Source organism: Meles meles, chromosome 19, assembly GCF_922984935.1.
Source record: "Meles meles chromosome 19, mMelMel3.1 paternal haplotype, whole genome shotgun sequence".
NCBI lineage: Eukaryota > Metazoa > Chordata > Mammalia > Carnivora > Mustelidae > Meles > Meles meles.
Window position 1 is genome coordinate 6,346,135 of NC_060084.1, and position 18,278 is coordinate 6,364,412.

At 60.1% G+C, this 18,278-nt stretch overlaps 1 protein-coding gene across 1 annotated transcript in view; it reads right to left on the reverse strand.

Annotated features, from left to right (window-relative positions):
• Window positions 1–2,186: 2,186 nt before the first annotated feature.
• LOC123931126 (c-Maf inducing protein) overlaps window positions 2,187–18,278 on the reverse strand; it is a 226,109-nt gene continuing 210,017 nt past the window's right edge. The window contains exons 12-21 of the mRNA XM_045987920.1: window positions 17,463–17,489; window positions 17,123–17,171; window positions 14,568–14,675; window positions 12,725–12,841; window positions 11,295–11,435; window positions 10,603–10,650; window positions 9,365–9,511; window positions 8,391–8,496; window positions 6,830–6,900; window positions 2,187–4,222 (exon numbers count right to left, since the gene is read on the reverse strand). Of these exons, the coding sequence (XP_045843876.1) occupies window positions 4,169–4,222; window positions 6,830–6,900; window positions 8,391–8,496; window positions 9,365–9,511; window positions 10,603–10,650; window positions 11,295–11,435; window positions 12,725–12,841; window positions 14,568–14,675; window positions 17,123–17,171; window positions 17,463–17,489 (868 nt within the window). The 3' untranslated portion in view covers window positions 2,187–4,168. The remainder of the gene's footprint in view (window positions 4,223–6,829; window positions 6,901–8,390; window positions 8,497–9,364; window positions 9,512–10,602; window positions 10,651–11,294; window positions 11,436–12,724; window positions 12,842–14,567; window positions 14,676–17,122; window positions 17,172–17,462; window positions 17,490–18,278) is intronic.

Here is an 18,278-nt window from a genome sequence, read left to right on the forward strand (position 1 = left end):
ATCCTTGGCTCCTTGCTGGACTTCCCTCTGTACCAGTACCCCTGTCCTGCAGTTTTACTCCTAAGCTCCTCTTGAATTTGTTTCTCGCGTGGCCCCTGCTGTGGTCCCAGCCCCATCCATCCACCAGGCAGCAGTGCGGAAGTGTCTGCCCAGGGCCCTGCTCCCCGTGCGACCTTGACCAAGAGACCCAGCTTCTCCTGGCCTCCACTTCCCTATCGGGCAAGAAGGGTCATATTAGGACACAGGAGGGGCGACCTAAGTGTTTCGTTAGAAAATGGGGGGGATAACTGCAATCTCCCTATCATTCAGAGCCGCGGGACGAATCCCAGACTTGGAAGTGTGAACAACGGAACACGGGCTCTTCTCACCCCCATCTTGCCCTCCAGTGATGGCTTTCCCCCAGAACTATGACCATGACCTTATTTGGAAAAGGAGTCTTTGCAGAGATGGTCCCATTAAGGACCTGTCCGTGAGGTCATCCGAGGTCACCCAGGTGGGCCCGACATCCAGCGGCCGCAGTCTCCGTAAGAGGGAGCAGAGGGAGAACAGACACAGTAGCGGGGTTGGGGTGAGAGAGGCCGAGGCTGAGGGAGCGGAGCCACAGCCGACAATGCCCGGAGCCCCCAGCAGCTGGACGGGATAAGAAAGTTTTCTCCTTAGAGAGGGTGTGACCCTGCCGACATCCTGACTTTGAGGACTTCTGGTCTCCAGAGAACACATCTCTTGTTTTAAGCCACTGGCTTAAAAGGGAAGACACAGTGAGGCTCCGGCGTGCCAGGGGGAGGGCAATGGCCGGACTCGGGGCCTCCTGCAGGGCAGGTGGGAGTCAAAGGGTGTGAGGCTCCCGAGCCAGCAGGAGCGCGCAGGTCCGACGAGGCCGAGGCCTGGGCTGACAGTGGTATTACTCTCTGAGCCAGAGCGGTGGAGGAAGGTTACCGTGAAGCTGGGATGCCCCGAGGAAGAAGCATCTTGACATCTCTCTTCCTGCCTCCCGACCTCCCCTGCGTAGCCTGCATTCCCCAGGCATTCCCCGAGAAGCCAGGGGCAGGGATCCCAGGTGATGCAGAACGGAGTGAGGAGGAGGGCTGAGGACAGGAGGGCTGGCAGGGCACCCCCCCTCCTTGCGTTTGGTAGTTTTGTGCACTGGGGTGAGCCGGGCCCTCCCCCGGGGCGGCAAGGATCAGTGACCGAGAAGGCGGCAGTGCCTTGCGCACGTGCCCGCACGCACACACACACATCTCCGCCAGGGCTGGCCGTCACGAAGCCAGGGCCCTCCGGATCCCCACCCACGGCACCTGCCTTCCCGGTGTGGCCGGAGGCAGAGCAGCGGATACCCCGTCACGTTCTTGGGCTGGCCCCTCCATGGGTGTACAGAGGCCTCTGGAAGCAAGGAGGGCAGGAACGGGGAGCAAGGATGGGGAGAGGCAGGGTGGGCAGCAAGGGTCGGAAGGGGGTGTAGGACGGACCCCTGAAGACTGTGAGGGTGCTGCTCCGGTCTTCCGGAGAGAGATGAGGGGCTGGCTTTGGGTGAAGGAGGTGAACGTACAGATGGGTAAGGAGACTCAAGAACATTCTGGAGTGGCTTCTGAGGGCTGGTGATGGCCTGGACATGGGGCGCGGTGAGCGATGAGGCCGCTGGGCTGGGGTCTCACTGAGTGAGAAAACGCTGGAAAGCAAATGACTTGGGACAGGGGTGGAAATAAAGCTCCGAGGATGCACTGAACTCCTCTTGGGGGGACATGTGGGTGTCAGGGCAGCTGGATGGATGGTTCTAGGCTGTTGAACTCAGAGCGGCTTCCATAGACTCTGGAAATCAGAATTTGCATTTCCTGAGACCCCCAGGTGAAGGAAAGGCACACGGGTCCTAGAAGTTCTAGACTAGAGCTGCCCTAGGGGCCCTGAGGCACACAATGGCTGCCTGGGGTTTCCCCTGGGGGTGTGATTCTTGTCCCCTGGGCGTGTTCTGGTTGTGAGGACTGGGGGTGGCCAGCGGAGGCCAGGGACGCCGCACAACATCCTACGATGCCCAGAGTGACCTCATGACAAAGGGGGATCTGGCCCCACATGTGAACCGCGCCACAGGGGAGGAGCCCGGGACACCCAGGAGTCCTGACCTCCGCCTAGGTCTTAGCCCCTTCCCACCCCCACCAAAAGGCTCCCTCGAAGCCACACAGAAAGGCCAGATGTCAATGAGTCACTTACAGTTTATTTTTGCCTGAAAGTATTTCACATCTCCGAACACAGCTACGTGACAGTAGGTATTAACCATCAGGAAAAGCAACAGTGCGAAGGGAAAGGTGGCATGTCTCGGTTCTTGGTTTTTTTTTTTTTTTTTCCTTTTTTAAAGTTTTTTAAAGTTTTTTTTTGTTTTGTTTTGTTTTTTGTTTTTTTGTTTTTTTGCTTCTGCTTCTTCCTGCACCAGAGTGCTATAAAGTATGGGACCGGAGGGGGAGAGAATAAAACCAAACAACGGAAAACAACAACAACGGAAAAAAACAAAACAAAACAAAACACGAAACAGAACACACTCACACGCACACACAAAATAAAACCTGGCACGTAAAATGAATTAAGACTGAAACCCAATTTCTTTTTTTTTTTCCTTTTTTAAAAAAATGAGGGCATAGTCGGGGGGGTAATAAAGTCTACCTAGCAAAGTATAAAACGACAAAAGCATGGTTTCCATTGAATAAGATTAAATATATATAAAACAATTACATTGACTGGGGGTTAGGTCTGGAGGTGCCGAAGGGGGGCGGTATTTGTGCTAAACCAACAGAAGAGGGGCCTTGGGGGGAGAGGGGACCCCAAGTAAACCGTAAAAGGGCTGTTCTGTACAGTGAGGGCTTGTTAAGAAAAAGCCAGACTGTTTACAAAAGAAACGGAGGTTGGTTTGTCTCCAGGACCGGGGTGGGGACAGAAGGGGGATCTGCGCCGCAGCGGTCGCATTCGTGGGGGGCGGGGCGGGCAGTCAGGCCCGTGGAGGTGACGTGTCTCTCTTCTCCCAAGAGACCATGCAAAGAAGCGGGCATGCATGAGGAGACCACGCGCAGCACAGGATGGCAGGGAGGCCGCGGGCCACCGTCTCGGTGGGGATGGGGAGGGCAGAGGCCACGGGAGATGGGAGCTCTCCGAGGCAGGGGGCCGGGAGGACAGGTCGGCACCCCCCACCCCCCGGCCACACACGTGTACAAGGGGGCTGAGAGAAAGCCGGGGCCTGGCAGGAGCAAGACTACAATGTGGGGACCCCGCCTCCCACTTCCCCCAGCCTGACCCCCACCCGTGAACGAGTTGGAGACACGTGGGACTTGGAAATGCACAGTGGCGGGGGTGGGGGGGAGCAGACGGACGGCCGAGCATTAGCATACAGAATTCATTACGAAAAAGCAATTAATTTTCCAAGGAGGTTTTTTTTTTTTTTTGTCGGTTTCCTTTAAAAAAATAACAATAATACTACCACTACCCCAACAGCTGACTGGTTTGTACAGTACTACAGGCCAGGGGCGGGCAGGGAGGGAGGGCAGGAGGGAGGGAGGGAGGGTCAAAGACTTCATAAATAAGAGGCAGGTCCCAGACCTGCAATTTGTCAACATTTCTTAAATAGGCGCATTATTTAAATCTTATGTACAACAAGAATCACGTTGCATAGCAATGGCGAGGACACAGGACGGTGGGATGACGTGTCTGGGTTTTCTTGTCCCAATGGCAGGGGGCCGAGTTCTCGGTGGAGCCTCTGAGGAAGAAAGCGTCCTTCCTCAGCCCTCGAGGCCCATCGGGATCGTGTGATGGTGGCATCAGGGGTGACTTCTCCCACACGGCATTAAACACAAAGGCAAAGAAAATCCACAAAGGGTCCCCCCTCCCCAAGCCCCCCACGCCCGCCCCACCCCCTCCCCCGACCCGCTGATGCTCCTCTGGTTGCTACAAAGTCCACTTTAGATCAGGTCAAGGTTTCCAATTACGAAGCTAAAAGAATTAGGTGGGGCTGGGCGTGCGCACGGCCCCCCTCCCCACCCCCTCCCCCCTCCGCCCTCCGCCCCCAGAAAGACTCCCCCTTCTATCTCACAGCCGGGACGCTGGGGGTAGGACCCCAGGACCGGTGCTCTACGGCTATTAGTCAAGAGTTGCGTGTCGCAGCTGCAAACGCTGTCCTGCCGAGGCGGGAGGTTCACCAGGCTTCCGTGTAGCGGACGTCCACCTCCTTCAGATTGGGCAGCTTGGCCTGTGGGGCGGCAAGAAGGAGCCGGTCCCTTCCAGCACTCGGCCCCGCGGTGCCTGGCTCCCCTGCCTCAGTGGCTGGGGGTCCCACCTTGCCCTCCCCACCTTAGCAGCGGGGGCTCCCTGGCGCTCAGAGCTGGGTGACCTTGGGGAGAGCCCCGCACATGGGGGTACGGCCCAGGCGACAGCTGCTGGGGACTCCACGGCCTCCTCTGACCGGCTGTGTGGCCCTGGCTCTGGAGGCCCAGCTCTGCCACTTTCTGGCCGCAGGACCCGGGGCCGAGCCCCCAGCCTCCAGGAGCCTCAGGTGTCATCTGTGCACCCAAGGGGACCCAGTCCTCTGCTCCCTTGGGACCCAGTTCTCCGCTCCCAGGACGGCGCTAAGGCCGGGAACAGCCAACGCACGGCCCGCCCCACCCGACACACAGCGGTATGCTCCAGGGATGGGGGACCGTTCTCCCCTGTCGTGCTGTTTACATCCCGTCACTACCAGCAGTCGGGCAGGGAACGGAGCGGGATCACAGGACCATGGGATCCCCGTCAGGGCCGGTACTGGGGGGCGGCGGAGGGTCTCCCCCCCAGGACACTCGGTCAAATCCGACGAGATCCGACGAGACGATTTCCCCTGCTACCACTCAGAGCCGCCTCCTGCTCTCCGTCCCGCTGCCCAGACACGGCTCCTCTCACCCTTTATACATAGCGGCTGTTTCTCCACAAGCCTGCCCTGCGCAGAGAGGGCTAACGGCTCTCCTCTCTGCACTCCTGCCTTCCCTCCCCCACGTGGACCCGGCCCGCGACCTTCTACCGCACGTGCGTACACAGGAGCGCACAGCTCCTCGGCACTGCTCTCCTGGGGCCCGGTTCACGGCCCCCTGCTGCCCAGGCAGAGCTGACACACTGGGGGCCTGCAGTCACCCTGCAGCCCTGTAAAAAGAACCTTTAAGCCAACCTCACGAAATCAGGAGACCGCAACACAAGGAAGCGGTTCCAGGTTCTCCCGCACGAGCGGTGCGGGGGGTGGGGGGCAGTGATCTGGGTGGCCCCAGAAGCAGGCGGGCTGCCCCCAGGCTGGTCTGATCCCCGCATTACTGAGGCTGGGGCGTCACCGGCCAGTATCCGCAGTGGGCACCACGTGTCTCTTGAATATGTGCAAGTGGCTTTTCCCCGACTGCATATGCCCTTGTGCGGCTTGGTGTCTGGATCTGGGCTCCTGCAGCTTTCAGCAATCCTTGGCAGTGGGGCAGAAATGCCCGTGTGGACTGGGCGGGATGCCCTGGAGTTCGCACCTGTGACGAGCCCCGGGGGAGGTCTGACCTCACCAAGGTGGGGGGGCAGGCACTGAGGCCGGCTCCACCCCACCCCCTCTCCACGCGCTCCTCGGGACCCCTGGGACAGCCCTCTCTTCCGGCCGGCCTGGCAAACTCATTTCTTAAGCCCTCCTTTTGGGAAGGCCCTTCTGTCCCACTGAACAGGGCTGGCTGTCCCCCGGGCCCTCCCTGCTGGTCCCCAAGCCCTGTCCTGCCTGGGTTACGGGCTGATCCGTCTGCCAGGAGTGAGCTTCCGCCCAGGGTGCAGGACGGACCCAGAAGCACGACGGAGTCCCTGTCCCCAGCATGGGCCTGGTACACAGTGGGTGCTGTGACAGCGGCCATGGGTCTGGCTGAGCAGGAGGTGGGGGGGGGTTCCCTGCTGGGGAGGATTCCCCCCAAATGGCTTCTCGCGTGCAAGGGCGCCAGAGGGCTGGCGGGACCATCTGGCCACCTGGCCCAGCCCTTCCGTCCTTGGCACTGGCCACCTGCAGCCTCGCTCCCTGCCTGCTGGGGCAGATGGGACCGGGTCCACTGGGACGGGGGCAGGAGGCTGCTGAAGGCCCAGCTTCTCCAAGCCCTAAGACCTGTTTCACAAACAAAACGTGCCCCGCCTTTCCCCACTCAGGTCCTTTTTCCTTTCCCCAGTTTTATCTTGCCAACCTAGCCCAGGCCGCCAGTCCAGGCTCTTATCTGTGTGACGGCACCGGCCCCGGTAATGTGCTTCCTGTTTCTACTCTTGCTTACACTACCTCCCGCCCCCCCCCAAAAAAAAAAAAAAATCCATTTTCCTGGTAACGGTCAGAACAAGCGCGTACAAGCATAACTCACTTCACTGTTTAGAGCCTCTGAAAGCTTTCTACTGAGCTTGGATGAAATCCGGAGCCCGTCTGTGACCGATGAGGCCTTATTCCGTCTGGCCCCAGTCTGCTCTCTCTTACTCTCTACTCACATCTGCCACAAAGTCAGCTCATGCCAACACTTTCTGCCTCGGAACCTTTGCACTTGCTTTTCCTCTCACCCTTTGCACCTGTGGCTTATCTTTCAGGTCTCGGCTGCTGTGGCCTCTACTTCAAACGGGCCATCCTTGATGATCACATGCCAAACAGTCCCTCCCTATTTCCAACTGACCCACTGCCTGCTGGCTGCCTTGTGATCACTCCTTTCAACCTGCCGTTACTCCCTTTACTGCCTTTCCTGCCCGAGAATAAGCTTCATGAGGGCAAAGCGCCAGTATCTAGAGGCTGGCGGATGGAAGGAAGAGAGGAGAGAAGGAAGGAGGGAGGGAGAGAGGGAGGAAGTACCTTTAGATCTTCGTAGGTATCCGCCGAGAGCTTGGTGCTGTTCATATTCAAGCTGCAGAGACTCTTCATGGCTGCACAAGGATAGAGAGATGCCGTCACGGAATCAGTGAGACCTCCCGCCCAGGGCAGCTGCAGGGATGGGGCAGACAGGCCAGGGGACTGACTGTGGCGGCCCAGGCTCCTGACGAGCAGGTGGGGCGGAGTGAGTAGCGTTGCAGGGGCGCGGCCAGGGGCCACCAGGACAGAAGGTCAGTTTCAGGCGGGCGCCGGTCTGCGTCCACGCTGGCTCCCAGCTCTCTGAGCCTCTCTCCCTTCTGGTCTCTCTCACTCCTTCCACTGCCTGTACCCTCAGTGTCCCCAGCGCCTGCCTGCCACACTGCAGCTCAGCCGCAGTGACCAGGCCTGGCCCATCCCCCAGGGGAACTCTGCAAACTCTCCGGCTGCCCCAAGCCCCAACTTCTTGAAAGTAGGCCTCAAACTGCGGTTTGGTCAGGAGTGGCCCGTCAGCGGTGCGATGCTCTGCCCCCCTCCTGGGGGCACTGCTCCAGCGACTGTGGGGCTCCGATGACAGTATCCAAGGAGCACATTTGTAGATAAATGTCTCCAAACCTCATCTTTTCTGTCCTCCATTACTCCTGCCTCCTGTCCCCACCCCTCCCAAGCCATCTGGAATCTGCCAACAACCTCGCAGGGGCCACGGCCACTGCCCAGCATACCATCTCCTCGGCCACTTCCTACATATGTCTCTTTTCCACCTAGATCCAGTCACCTCCCAGGGAAGCCTTCCTAGATTCCTCCCAGCCAAGACACGGGGCCGCTGATCTAAACCAGGAGGTCAGAAACGGGAAGTGCAAATTCCCAGGCTCAGCACCCAAGAGTTTAGTCCAGGAGATAACGGTTGGAGTATGGGAGTCAGCATTTCTGGGCTCCCTGAGTGTGAACAAGTGGGGGGAGGGGCAGAGGGACAGAAACCCAAGCGGACGCCCTGCTGAGTGCAGAGCCCCATGCAGGGATTGATCCCACCACCCATGAGATCAGGATCCAAGCCAGAATCAAGAGTTGGACGCTTCACCGGCTTGGCCCCCGAGGCACCCCTTCTATTAGGGCAACGTTTCTCAAACTTGAACAATGCATGGAATCCTCTGGGCATCTTGTTAAAATCGAATCAGCAGGTCTGGGGCGGGACCTGAGAATCTGCACCTCTAATCCCAGGGGGTGGCTGCCGCCACTGGTCAGGGCAGCTGGGCAGCAATATCCTAGAGCACTTTCCTTGAACCTGCTTCCTTGGGCAAGTATCTGGTGGGTACGGGTACTCATTTTCCCTTTTGCTTCTAGAATATAAGCTCCCTGAGGCAGGGATATTTCCCCTGCTGTAGTGTTCTTAGCACCTACAACGGTGGCACACAGCAGGTGCCCAGTGGCCACGTGGGGGATGGAGGACTATATCCCAGCACCCAGCACAGTGCACGGGGCAGGCCGTGCTTAGCCGGGGCGTGCTAATGCTCGCACGCACGCATGCCCGCCGCAGGCCGCCCACCCCGGCCGCGCCCTCGGGACTCACAGCTGAGGGCCAGCAGGCCGGCGTCGGTGACGGGTGTCTCACACAGGTTCAGCACCTGGAGCATGGTGAGGTGTTCCGACAAGAGCCGCAGGCCGGCGTCTCCAAACTGTGGAGCAGAGACCCTCTCAGCCCTAAGGCTCCAGCAGCCGCCCCCAGGCCCCTGGGGAAATGACCTTGAGGCCGGGGTAGCAGCGGACAGATGAGGAAGGAGTCACAACCCTCCAAGCCTCAGGGCAGGTCTGGGTTGCCCTTGCTTCTCTCCAAAGACTCAATGCTTCTCTTGACTTGGGTTCAAGTCCAGCTTCTGCTGGTGGGATGCGGGCTGGGCAAGGGCCCTCCCAGGACGCCTGCTCTCCGTCAGGGAGGGCTGGGGACTCGGTGGCTACGGCTCCCAGTGGAGGCCAGCAGCCAGCAGCTTCCCCAGGCAGGACGATGGGATGGGGCAGGGCGGGCCTGGAAAGCAGACTGCCAGGAACACCCAGGTTTCTCTTCTGTCGAACAAGGGTGCCGACCCGTTCCAGGGATGGTGTGGGGACCACACGCCCTGCCTCACGAGGGGCTCAACAGCACAAGCAGTCCCGAGAACGGGCAGCGAGCAGCTGTGAGCTGTGGTTGTCGTTACGAGGCCCACCGGCTGCCATGTGCTCCCCGGGCAGGTGCGTGAGACCAGCCCAACTCTCGGCCCTGCCTCACAGGGCTTCTAAGATTTTGCCCAGGACATCCCTGCCCCAGGCCTCAGCAACTCCACCTGCAAAATGGGCTTCATGAAATCCTAGACCTCCTCTGGCCACGGGAGTGGGTGCTGAGCGGGGAGAGGCTGTGGTAATTGAGAGACGGGGCCATGGGCTCCGGCCAGAGAGGCTGGCGAGGGAGTCAGGGGCAGAGCAGGTGCGGCGTAGGGGTGCCTGGGGGCAGGAAGGCGGGTGCAGGGGCGGGAGGGAGCGCGGAGCAGGGAGCAGGCCGGCAGCGCGCACCTGAGTGGACCACAGGTTGAGCTGCTTGAGAGAAGGCAGTTTGATGAGGTGCTCTGCGCAGGCACTGGTTACGTTGGTGAAGGCCAGACTGAGGTTCTCCAGGTTCCCGAAAGAGCCGGAGCTCAGCAAACGAGCCAAGTCGGCGTCCTGCAAACACACGGGCAGGTGGGCTGTCGGGAAAGGCCTCGGGCTGCCAGCAGCTCCTGACACCCCATCGCACCCCTCTCCTCGCCTCCTCTCCCCTGCCCCGCAGAGAGCTATAACTGTGGGCAACAAAACCCCAGGAGGTGGGGGGACGCCGTGGCTTGGAGGGGGGGTGGACCGAGGCGGCTGTCAGGGAGGGAAGGGCTGCTTCCACGTACCCGTGGGGGAGGGAGGAAGCTTCCAGCGCCGTGACTCACAGCCTGAATCACCAACTGGGGTGTTCTGAGGCCACGTCCCTCCCACATATGTGTGTGTGTCCACGTGCGTCCACGTGCGCCTGGCCAACTCACCCTCCCCTGCAGCAGCTCGGGCCCATCTCCCACCTGCGATCACCCAGGTCCCCCTAACTCTGAGGCCTGTGTAGATCCGTGCATGTGTGAGTACTAGACCACGAGGTCACCGAGGGTAACAGCCATTCTCCCTTCCACCTTAGTGACAGAATCCTTGAGTTTTAGCGGTCACACAGCTGCCCTAATCTCCCAGCCAGGTGTGGCCTCGTGCTGAACCTGGACAATGGTATATGGGGAGATGTGTCCATCAGAACTTTCGGGAATGTCCTTAAAGGGAACGGGCATGTTCTTCTTTGCTCTTCCTCCTTCTGCTGGTCTGAATGCAGACATGATGGCTAGAGTTTGAGCAGCCTTTTTGAACCATGAGGTGGAAGTCTTATGCCAAGGACAGTGGGGCAGCAGGAGAGACGGGACTAAGATCCGTGGAGACTTGTAAATGGGGGTAAAAAGAGGCACCAACTTCATAGTAGTATTACAGTGATAAAATGAACTCATAACCCAGTATTGGTACATGAATCCTCCTTGGACGTTAGCTACTACTATTATTAACTGGTATCGGTATCAACAATAATCTTTACCATGTTTGGTTTCCGGCAACCCACATCCCTCCTGGAAAAGGTGGCCTGTCAAGGACTACGTTGTCCTTGTTCACCCCAACCAGACACGGCCTGCGGCTCTCCGGCAGGGAGGCCTCACCACCTTCCTCCTTCCACCCGGCCCCACGGAAGAATGAAACCAACTCACTGTGGACTTGGAGGGCAGTGTTAGCCTAGTGGGCCCGCCTTTCCTTTGCTGCAACAGAAACCAGACGGATTACGACCCATTCTTTCCCCTGCGCACCCCGTCCCCGCTGACATCACACAGAGTCAGGTTCATTTCAGGGTGGTAGAAGGCGACATGGTGGCCTTGGTCTCGGGCCAGACCCTGAGACAAGGTTGGGGCACAGTTGGTTTATTGGAGAGGGGATGCCAAGAAACACCAGCAGGGGAAGGGAGACCGTGAAGCCGCTTCGGGAGGGGAGTGTTAGCATATAGCTACCGCTGGGGCCTCGCTCGGGTCAGGTCTCAGAGGTAGTCCCGTCTGCGCGGAGAGGGAGCTGGGATACTGACACCCTCCCCTATCAGCCACCGGGGGAGAGCTGCTGCAGGGGACCAGCGGCATGAGTTCGCTGCCACTCTGAAGTCCAGCCCTGGCCCCCTTCCAGCAGGGCCTGAGGGACACGGATGACATACAGGGAGGGAGACAGTGACCGGCGTGCAGGACTCTGGGGGTGAGGACGTGGCGCGTATGGTCCCAACTTCCCTGGGCCTGGAGGAGGACTCACTGGGACAGCGGCGCATACAGGTGTGGTGGTCCTGGGCTCTGCCCCGCTGCGCCCAAGCAGAGCTCCCTGCCCGGCCCAGCTCTGGAGCCGCGGAGCTGGGCTGTGGCCTTACCAGCTCCTTGAGCTCCCGCTGCCGGTCACAGAGCTGCTCGTACATGCGCTTGCCCACACCCGTGCTCTCCAGGGTCGAGATGATCTGCAGCTGGGTGTCGTTGTTGTCAATGATGTTGTACTCCAGCATCAGGCACAGGATCTGCCCGGGAGCCGGAGGCACCTTACAGCCTGGCCAAGACTCTGGGCACAGGGGGCCAAACCCTCAGCCTGGCCCAGCAGCCCCACAGACCCCGGGACAGGGGTCTGATGGATAAGCTAGGCGTGCTCTACGCTCCCCAAAATATTATCCTAAAAGCGAGCAACCATGCTCTCCCCTGTCTGCATTTCTGGCTGTGTGATACTGGGCAAGTCACCAGCCACAGCGTCCCATCCGTACGATGGAAACATTAGCGCACACCCAGCTGAGCACAGAGCAGGCCCTCGGCGAACGCACAAAGAAAGGATGCACGCTAGGCCCTGAAGGGTTGGTAGAGAGCCCCAAAGACACGATACCTCTTTCCATCCCTAGTTCCCCCCACCCTTTGCCTACCCCACGGTTGGTGCTCAAGACATGCCCACTGAGTTGTGTGGGAGAGACACGGGGCACATCCCGCCTCCTGGAGCTTTGGGCGACTGCCCAGGTCACTCTGCTGCCAGCCCTCCTTTCCCAGGGGCCCGGGCCTCGCCTGCAAGCAGCCCTGCCTCCAGATTCCCGATCCCAGGACCCCACCCCTTCCACGGAGAGCCCACCTGGCCCAGGTCTTCATAGTGTGGCTCCCCCCATCCCTGCAGGTCTCCTGCACAAGCACGGGGACGAACTTCCAAGATCTTTATCAGGGCCTCTGAGTGCCTCGTGGGCTCTCCGGGCGCATCCACCCAAATCCCTGACCTTCTGCCCTCGACTCGGCCATTCTGGTCTCCTCCCTGTTCTCACACCACACCTCCTCCTGCCGCAGGGCCTGGCCTGGACACTCTGCTCCCGCCTTCTTGGGAACTCCTTGCCCCCACATCTCACCACAAGGCTCACGGGCAGGGAAGCAGCTCTGGGGCTCAAAGCCTTGGGATGTTCTTCCCACTAAGCGGTGTTCTCAGCCCCAGTCCTTGACTGTGGGCTGGCGCTTGTCCCGGGCAGAACGTGGCCCAGTGACACCGGCTGACGAGGGAGGTGCCTGAGGAAGACGATACGGCGTCTGCCTGTCTGCCCTGGGACAGTGGCTCTGGGGGCCTCAGCTCCTGGGGACTTTGGGAGGAGACAGAGAGGGACTGGGCCAGGGGCGTGCTCCCTGGTGAATGGGAAGGCTGTGATGTAGAGGCCACGGCTACCCCTGCCTTGTCAGCCGCTGTGCTCCCTGCTGCCCTAAGCTCCGGGCCTTGGCAAGGTGTTCGGTCCACAAGGACCAAGGCCCAGACGGGACGGCACAGTGCCGGGGGCACAGGCCGCCTCCTTACCTCCACCATGGTCTGGTTCCCCCTCAGCGCCAGGAGCATGCAGGGGCCCAGCTTGTTTTCCGCCAGGGAGAGCAGGAATTTTTTGGTCTTGTAACAGGAGCCCATGAGGATGTGCACCTGGGAGGAGAGATGGCCTGTGTGACGAGCAGGGGCCACCAAGGCGCTGTGGCCCAAGATGCCTGCTTCCGGGGTGCCAGGAGGATTCCCAAACCAGAAGGCCCGCCACCTGCTGCGAGGACACTAGATCTGAAATGATCATCAGACCCCTCCTTGCTGGGGGATTCAGAAGGCCCCCCCCGAACACACGCTCCAACACGGATGAACCCCAATGACCGGGGCTGAGTAAGTGGATCACAAAGGGCAAGTCTGGTAGGTTCCATGCACGTGAGGCCCCTGGAGCGTCAGCCTCAGGGGCGGGAAGGAGGCTGGGGGTTGCCAGGGCGGGGGATGGGGGGAGTTAGCCACCACATGCGGGACAGAGAAAGGCAGGGAGCTCCGCCTCCCCCTTCCCAAACCCTCTGGGAGCTCCAAGGGGTGCTGAGTGACCGCCCGAGGGCAGGGGACCCCAACCACCAGGGCCGGGGGCCCAAACACTTCGTGTGCTCTTTCCCCAGACTTCGTGCGATAGCACACGCCCTTCCATGGTTGGAAACGGCAGCCTAATCAAGGGGACCTCTCCCGCGCCCTGCGTCACCATGGAAACGAGGCGCTGCCATCCCAGGGGCTGTCTGCTTCCCTTCCATGTATATTTTTTCCGCTCCTCGTTAACAACTCTGGCACACAGACGCAATCTCTCGGGCGGGGAAGCTGCCAGTTCCCCGACTTCTCTTGCACACTGAGTCCCCGCATCGAGGGGTGGGGGACCACTGGCTGTTGCCATGGTGACGCTGTGACATCAGGGGAGCCCTCGTGAGGTGGGGGTGCAGGCAGGCAGAGGCCAGGGAAGCACAGGGCACTCGAGAGGGGCCCGTCGGGCCACAGGTGAGGAGTGGAAGGCCAGTGCGTTAGGACGAGGATCTAAAAATAAGTCCCTTTCAGGAAAGGTTCCAAAGGCAGCGCGGGGTCTGCCGTCACTGCGGACGGAGAGCTTCGTGAGCGGCTGGCCCGCCGGACAGGTGGCCTGGCAGAGAGACAAGACCAACCACAGCCGCTCGAGTGCTAGGCCCTGGCCGGGCGCCCGTGTCCACGGCAAGGCTCTGGACAGTGTGGGCTTGGGCCAAGGAGGGACGTGGAGGCCGGAGGCCTGTGTGACCGCGGCAGGCCACCGCCCTCCCCGGTCTGCTTCAGCACAGACGTGCTCAGGAGGAAAGGCTGACAACGAAGGAACAGTGCACGTGAGCTCTCCGGCTCAAGCAAAGTACTGGAAGTCACCGGGGGTGCAGTTACTGGTTTGGTGACCCCAGGTCGCTCCTCTCCAAGGTGAGACGATCGTCCTGACCTTGGCCTCTGTCGGCAGAGCCCGTGTGGCTGCAGTGCCTTCTGGAACCCCGGTGTACACTAAGCCCTCGGGGCCCACACTGAGCTGGCCTGAGGATGCTGGGCGCTTGGGCGGGGAGCGCCCCGGGCTTCCGCGCCTTGTCTGCGCCGTGCAGTGAGTCTCACCTCCTCGCGGAGCTGAGCGGGGCTGTGTGAGAGCAGGAGTTTCAAGCCCTTGGCTAGGTGCCGCTCAGGTGAGAGACAGCATGCACCCGTGGCCGTCACCTTATCACATCTTCAGCTTCGTGGCAGCCTGGAAATTCCTAGGCGGGCCACCACCGCTGCACTGGGGCAGCTGCGGCCTCGCCAGCAGAGGCAAGCCCAGGGCCCACCCGCCGCGCCCAGTGAGGGGTCCCGCCCCACATACCATGCTGGCGAAGAGCTCCCCGTCGTCGTCGCAGGCCACCCCTCCGGGGCTGTAGAGCTGGAACCAGCCGTCTTTGCCGGCCCGCACGCTCAGCAGGCACGAGTGCACCTGCGGCAGACGAGGGGCACAGCACTCAGCCCCCGAGGGCCCAAGGGAGACAGGTCAACGGTAAAGGCTCGGACAAGTCCCGCAGTAAAGAAACCTGTTTCACTTCTAGCCCAGCCACTCCCACCACCTACTAAATACCACGGGAGGCCTTTTGGGGAAAAGTGTGGTGTCCACACACTGGGGAACTCCAGAAATACACCTTCAGCAACGACGGAGGAAGGGCCAGGCCTGGCTTGGTTAGTCACCCTGAACAAAAGCAAGTCTGAGGCCAAATAAACGGGGGAGAGAGGCTCGAAGCAACTGCTCAGACTCATCCCCTCTCCTCCTCTGCCCTTCTCGGGGGGCCGGGGGGAGCTCTTTTTTCTCCCTTCTCCCTGCACCTCTAAATCCTCTCTCTGGCTCTCTGCTTTCAGCTTCCTCCCAGCCTCTGTCCTGCTCGCTCTCAGGGCACCCGCCGCCCCTCCGCTGGGGCTCTGCACCTCCTTCCGAGTCTGTGCCTCTCCCTGGAAGGCTCTCGGACCCGGGGTGGGACAGTTCCATGCACAAGCACAGCTCCCTCTGTGGGTCTCAACCGCCTTCCCAGAGTCCCGCGTGTCAGTGTGTGGGCGGGCACGTGTGCGTGAGGGTGCAAACACATGTGCATGCGTGTGTCTGGAAGAATTTCACATCCACCCTGGCCCCTGCTATCACTGCAGAGAGAGAGAGAGAGAGAGACAAAGGTCTTTGTTTCTTCCCCTCCTCCCTGTCCTCAGAAGAGAGCTGAGAGATGTGTCCGATCATTTCCTTCAGGACTGAAGGACAATTTGCTGCCAAAAGCCACTCACTCACAGATACGTTCCCAACCCACACCCAAGTAAACAGAAAAGGAGGCGGTGGGGCTTTGATTTTTCCCTCGGAGTTGGAAGAATATCAAATGTTAATTTGTCTGCTTCAAAGAAATAAGGAATCAAGAGTACGGAACTCTATTCAGCAAATACAAACGATTTGTAACTGTGGCTTCTTCCGGAGGGAAGCAAAGGGAGAGGCCCAAGGGAGCCTGGAGCAAGGCCTGTCGAGGGGCGTGCTGGGGACAGGGCATCCCCCGCAAACCTGGCCCCTTGCTCACCAGTCCCCGGGGCCTTGCGGATGGTACCGAGCTCTTGAAACGCTCCCTGCCAACGCCTAGCTCTGCCTCTCCGCTCTGGGAAGCAGCTGGGACCACTTTCATTCTTCAGCTTCAAAGTCTGTGTTTGAACTAGAGGCTCACTTTCCAGGGGAATTCAGAGAATCCGTCTTCACACTCAGTGAAGGAAGGACGGTTTAGACCAGCACTGTATCTGGCCACTTAGGAACTCCCTATCGGCCATTTTTGCTTTTCCCCACTGCACCTGAGGACCACCTTGGAAATCAGGGTTTAGAACCAAGGTGATTTAGAACCTGATCCTTCTAGAACGGTTTTACTGTGGGGCCTGAGGAGAGAATATTCTGGCTCCACCAAGAAGAAGAAATTATTCCCTCCTCTGCTCATCCCTAACCTCCCGCTTTGCTGGGGGCACACATGTCCTGGTCTGCCCCCCTCTGGAGGCCAGATCCCCTCACATCCCAGGACCCCGTGCCTGCGGAGAAGGGGGCTGCGAGCTCCACGCTCATTCCTGCAGCCCCGTCTGGCCCCGTGTGTCCGCCGCAGAGCTGCGCACTCAACTGGCTCCGGAGCCTCACTCCCTGGGTTTGGATCTTGCCTGGGCCAGGTACCAGCTGTGTGACGTGGGGAGGTCCCTCGATTTCAGGTTTCTCCACTCTAAGAGGAGGGTCCTCTGACGTAAATGGGGGTGATGCGATGACAGGACCTACTCGTGCTTGTGGGGGGGGGGATTCAAGGAGAAAACGCGCGTGTCTAACACAGGGCGAGCACCACAGCAAGACCAACTGTCATCTGCGGATACGGCGGACGGAGGACCAGGCCAGCCGGGTCCCTGCTCACACAGCCTCCGGGGGGGAAAGCTGAGCTCTCCCTGAAGCCCAGATGCTGGAGGGACACAGTGGCCCCTCAGGGAGGCCTCCACCATGCTCGGGAAAGGAAAGCCGGCTCAGATCCCCGCTCCGATGACTTTCCCAGCTTGCGGACTCTCAGAACGGTGGCCTCAGAGGATGCACCGCTATTCCGGAGCGGGCTGGGACCCCCTGGCCAGCCTGGCCATAAGACAAGGCTTGTGCCCCCCGAAGAAACAGCCCGTCGGTGGGCAACCACCCCTGGCTAGCCTGAGTTTCTAGGGAAGGACTGATGTCACGGGCCAGGCACCCCCATCACAAGAGGGTGGCTGTGTTCATACACGAGGCAAGGAGCCTTTGTCGACTGTTCTGAATGCCCGCGGGAGACAAGGAGGCCCTGAGAGAAGGCTTGGAGAGGCCCACAGGCGTCCTGCCATAGCCCTGACAGGGTGCCTTTGAGGGCATGAAGGAGGCCTCACCTCTTGTCGTGGGTCTTCTGCGAACCTCTGGATCACGTACTTGAGTTCCCTGAAAGAGACGGGGTGGCAGAGTCATTCCGAGGGGCCCGGCTTGCGTGGACCACAGTGGGGGCTGAGGAGAGGGCCAGGGCCGGGGAACCTAGCAGAGCTGGCCGGGGTCAGGAAACACCCGGACGCGCCTGGACAGGTGGTGCAGAGCTTCCAAGAGGAGCCACAGCTGCCTTCCAGAATGCACGTGACCAAGAAGGGGCCGGAAGGAGGGCTGGCTGTGGGGGATGGCCTCGGGGGACAGGGCACTCGCACCGGAAGGAGGGAACCGGGGTGTTGCCCCAATACTCACTTGGTGAACTTCTCATGTGCGAGAGCCCTGCAACGGAAAGAGAGGGGAAGCTGCCATTAGTGGGGGCTTTGGAAACCCGCCACAATCCGAAGATCGTCTTCTGGGGACAGGGTGGCTTAGTCTGATCCGAAGAATGGAAGAATGCGGAGGAGGTTGACAATGAAACACGGACATTTTGTCCCTCCTTGAAACCGCATGACAAAGGCCTCCTCTGATGAGGCAAAGATGGTAGCAAGGGGACTAGACGGAGCCCCCTGCGTCCCCGGGGCCCGCGCCTGCGGACGGCAGTGGCGCTGAGCGGATCGGCCGTGACCCAGGTGTGCCCGGTAATTGTTCCTCCGCGAAGGCACGGCCGCACTAATTACTTGTACATCGGGGGGTGTTCGGGGACCATTCTCCAAGTGAATTGCATCATGGGCCCACTGTCACGTGTGTCCCCGGGGCCCTGGGGACAGCAAATGCAGCCAATGACGCCACTGCTCTTTGGAGACAGCCGTGGCTCTCAGGAGTCAGATTTCTCCGGTCTTGAGTCCTGGGGACCCCAGGGGGAGGCCAGGCCAGCAAATGGGGCAATTACCGGCTGTAATGTCCCCCTTGGAGAGCTGCATTTCATAAACACCGGCTCGTTAATCGGCTCCTGAGGGAGCCCCGAGCTGCCTCCCGAGGCCTGATTTCTCCACATCTGTCAAAACAGAGGCCTGGAGGCATTTTAGGGCCCGGTTATTCAGACAAAGCCTTCTCCTCAGGCCATTATCGGCCACACAGTTTTCTCCCTGTTTTCCTCGAGTAAATTCAGCATTGAGATAAGGGCGGGCA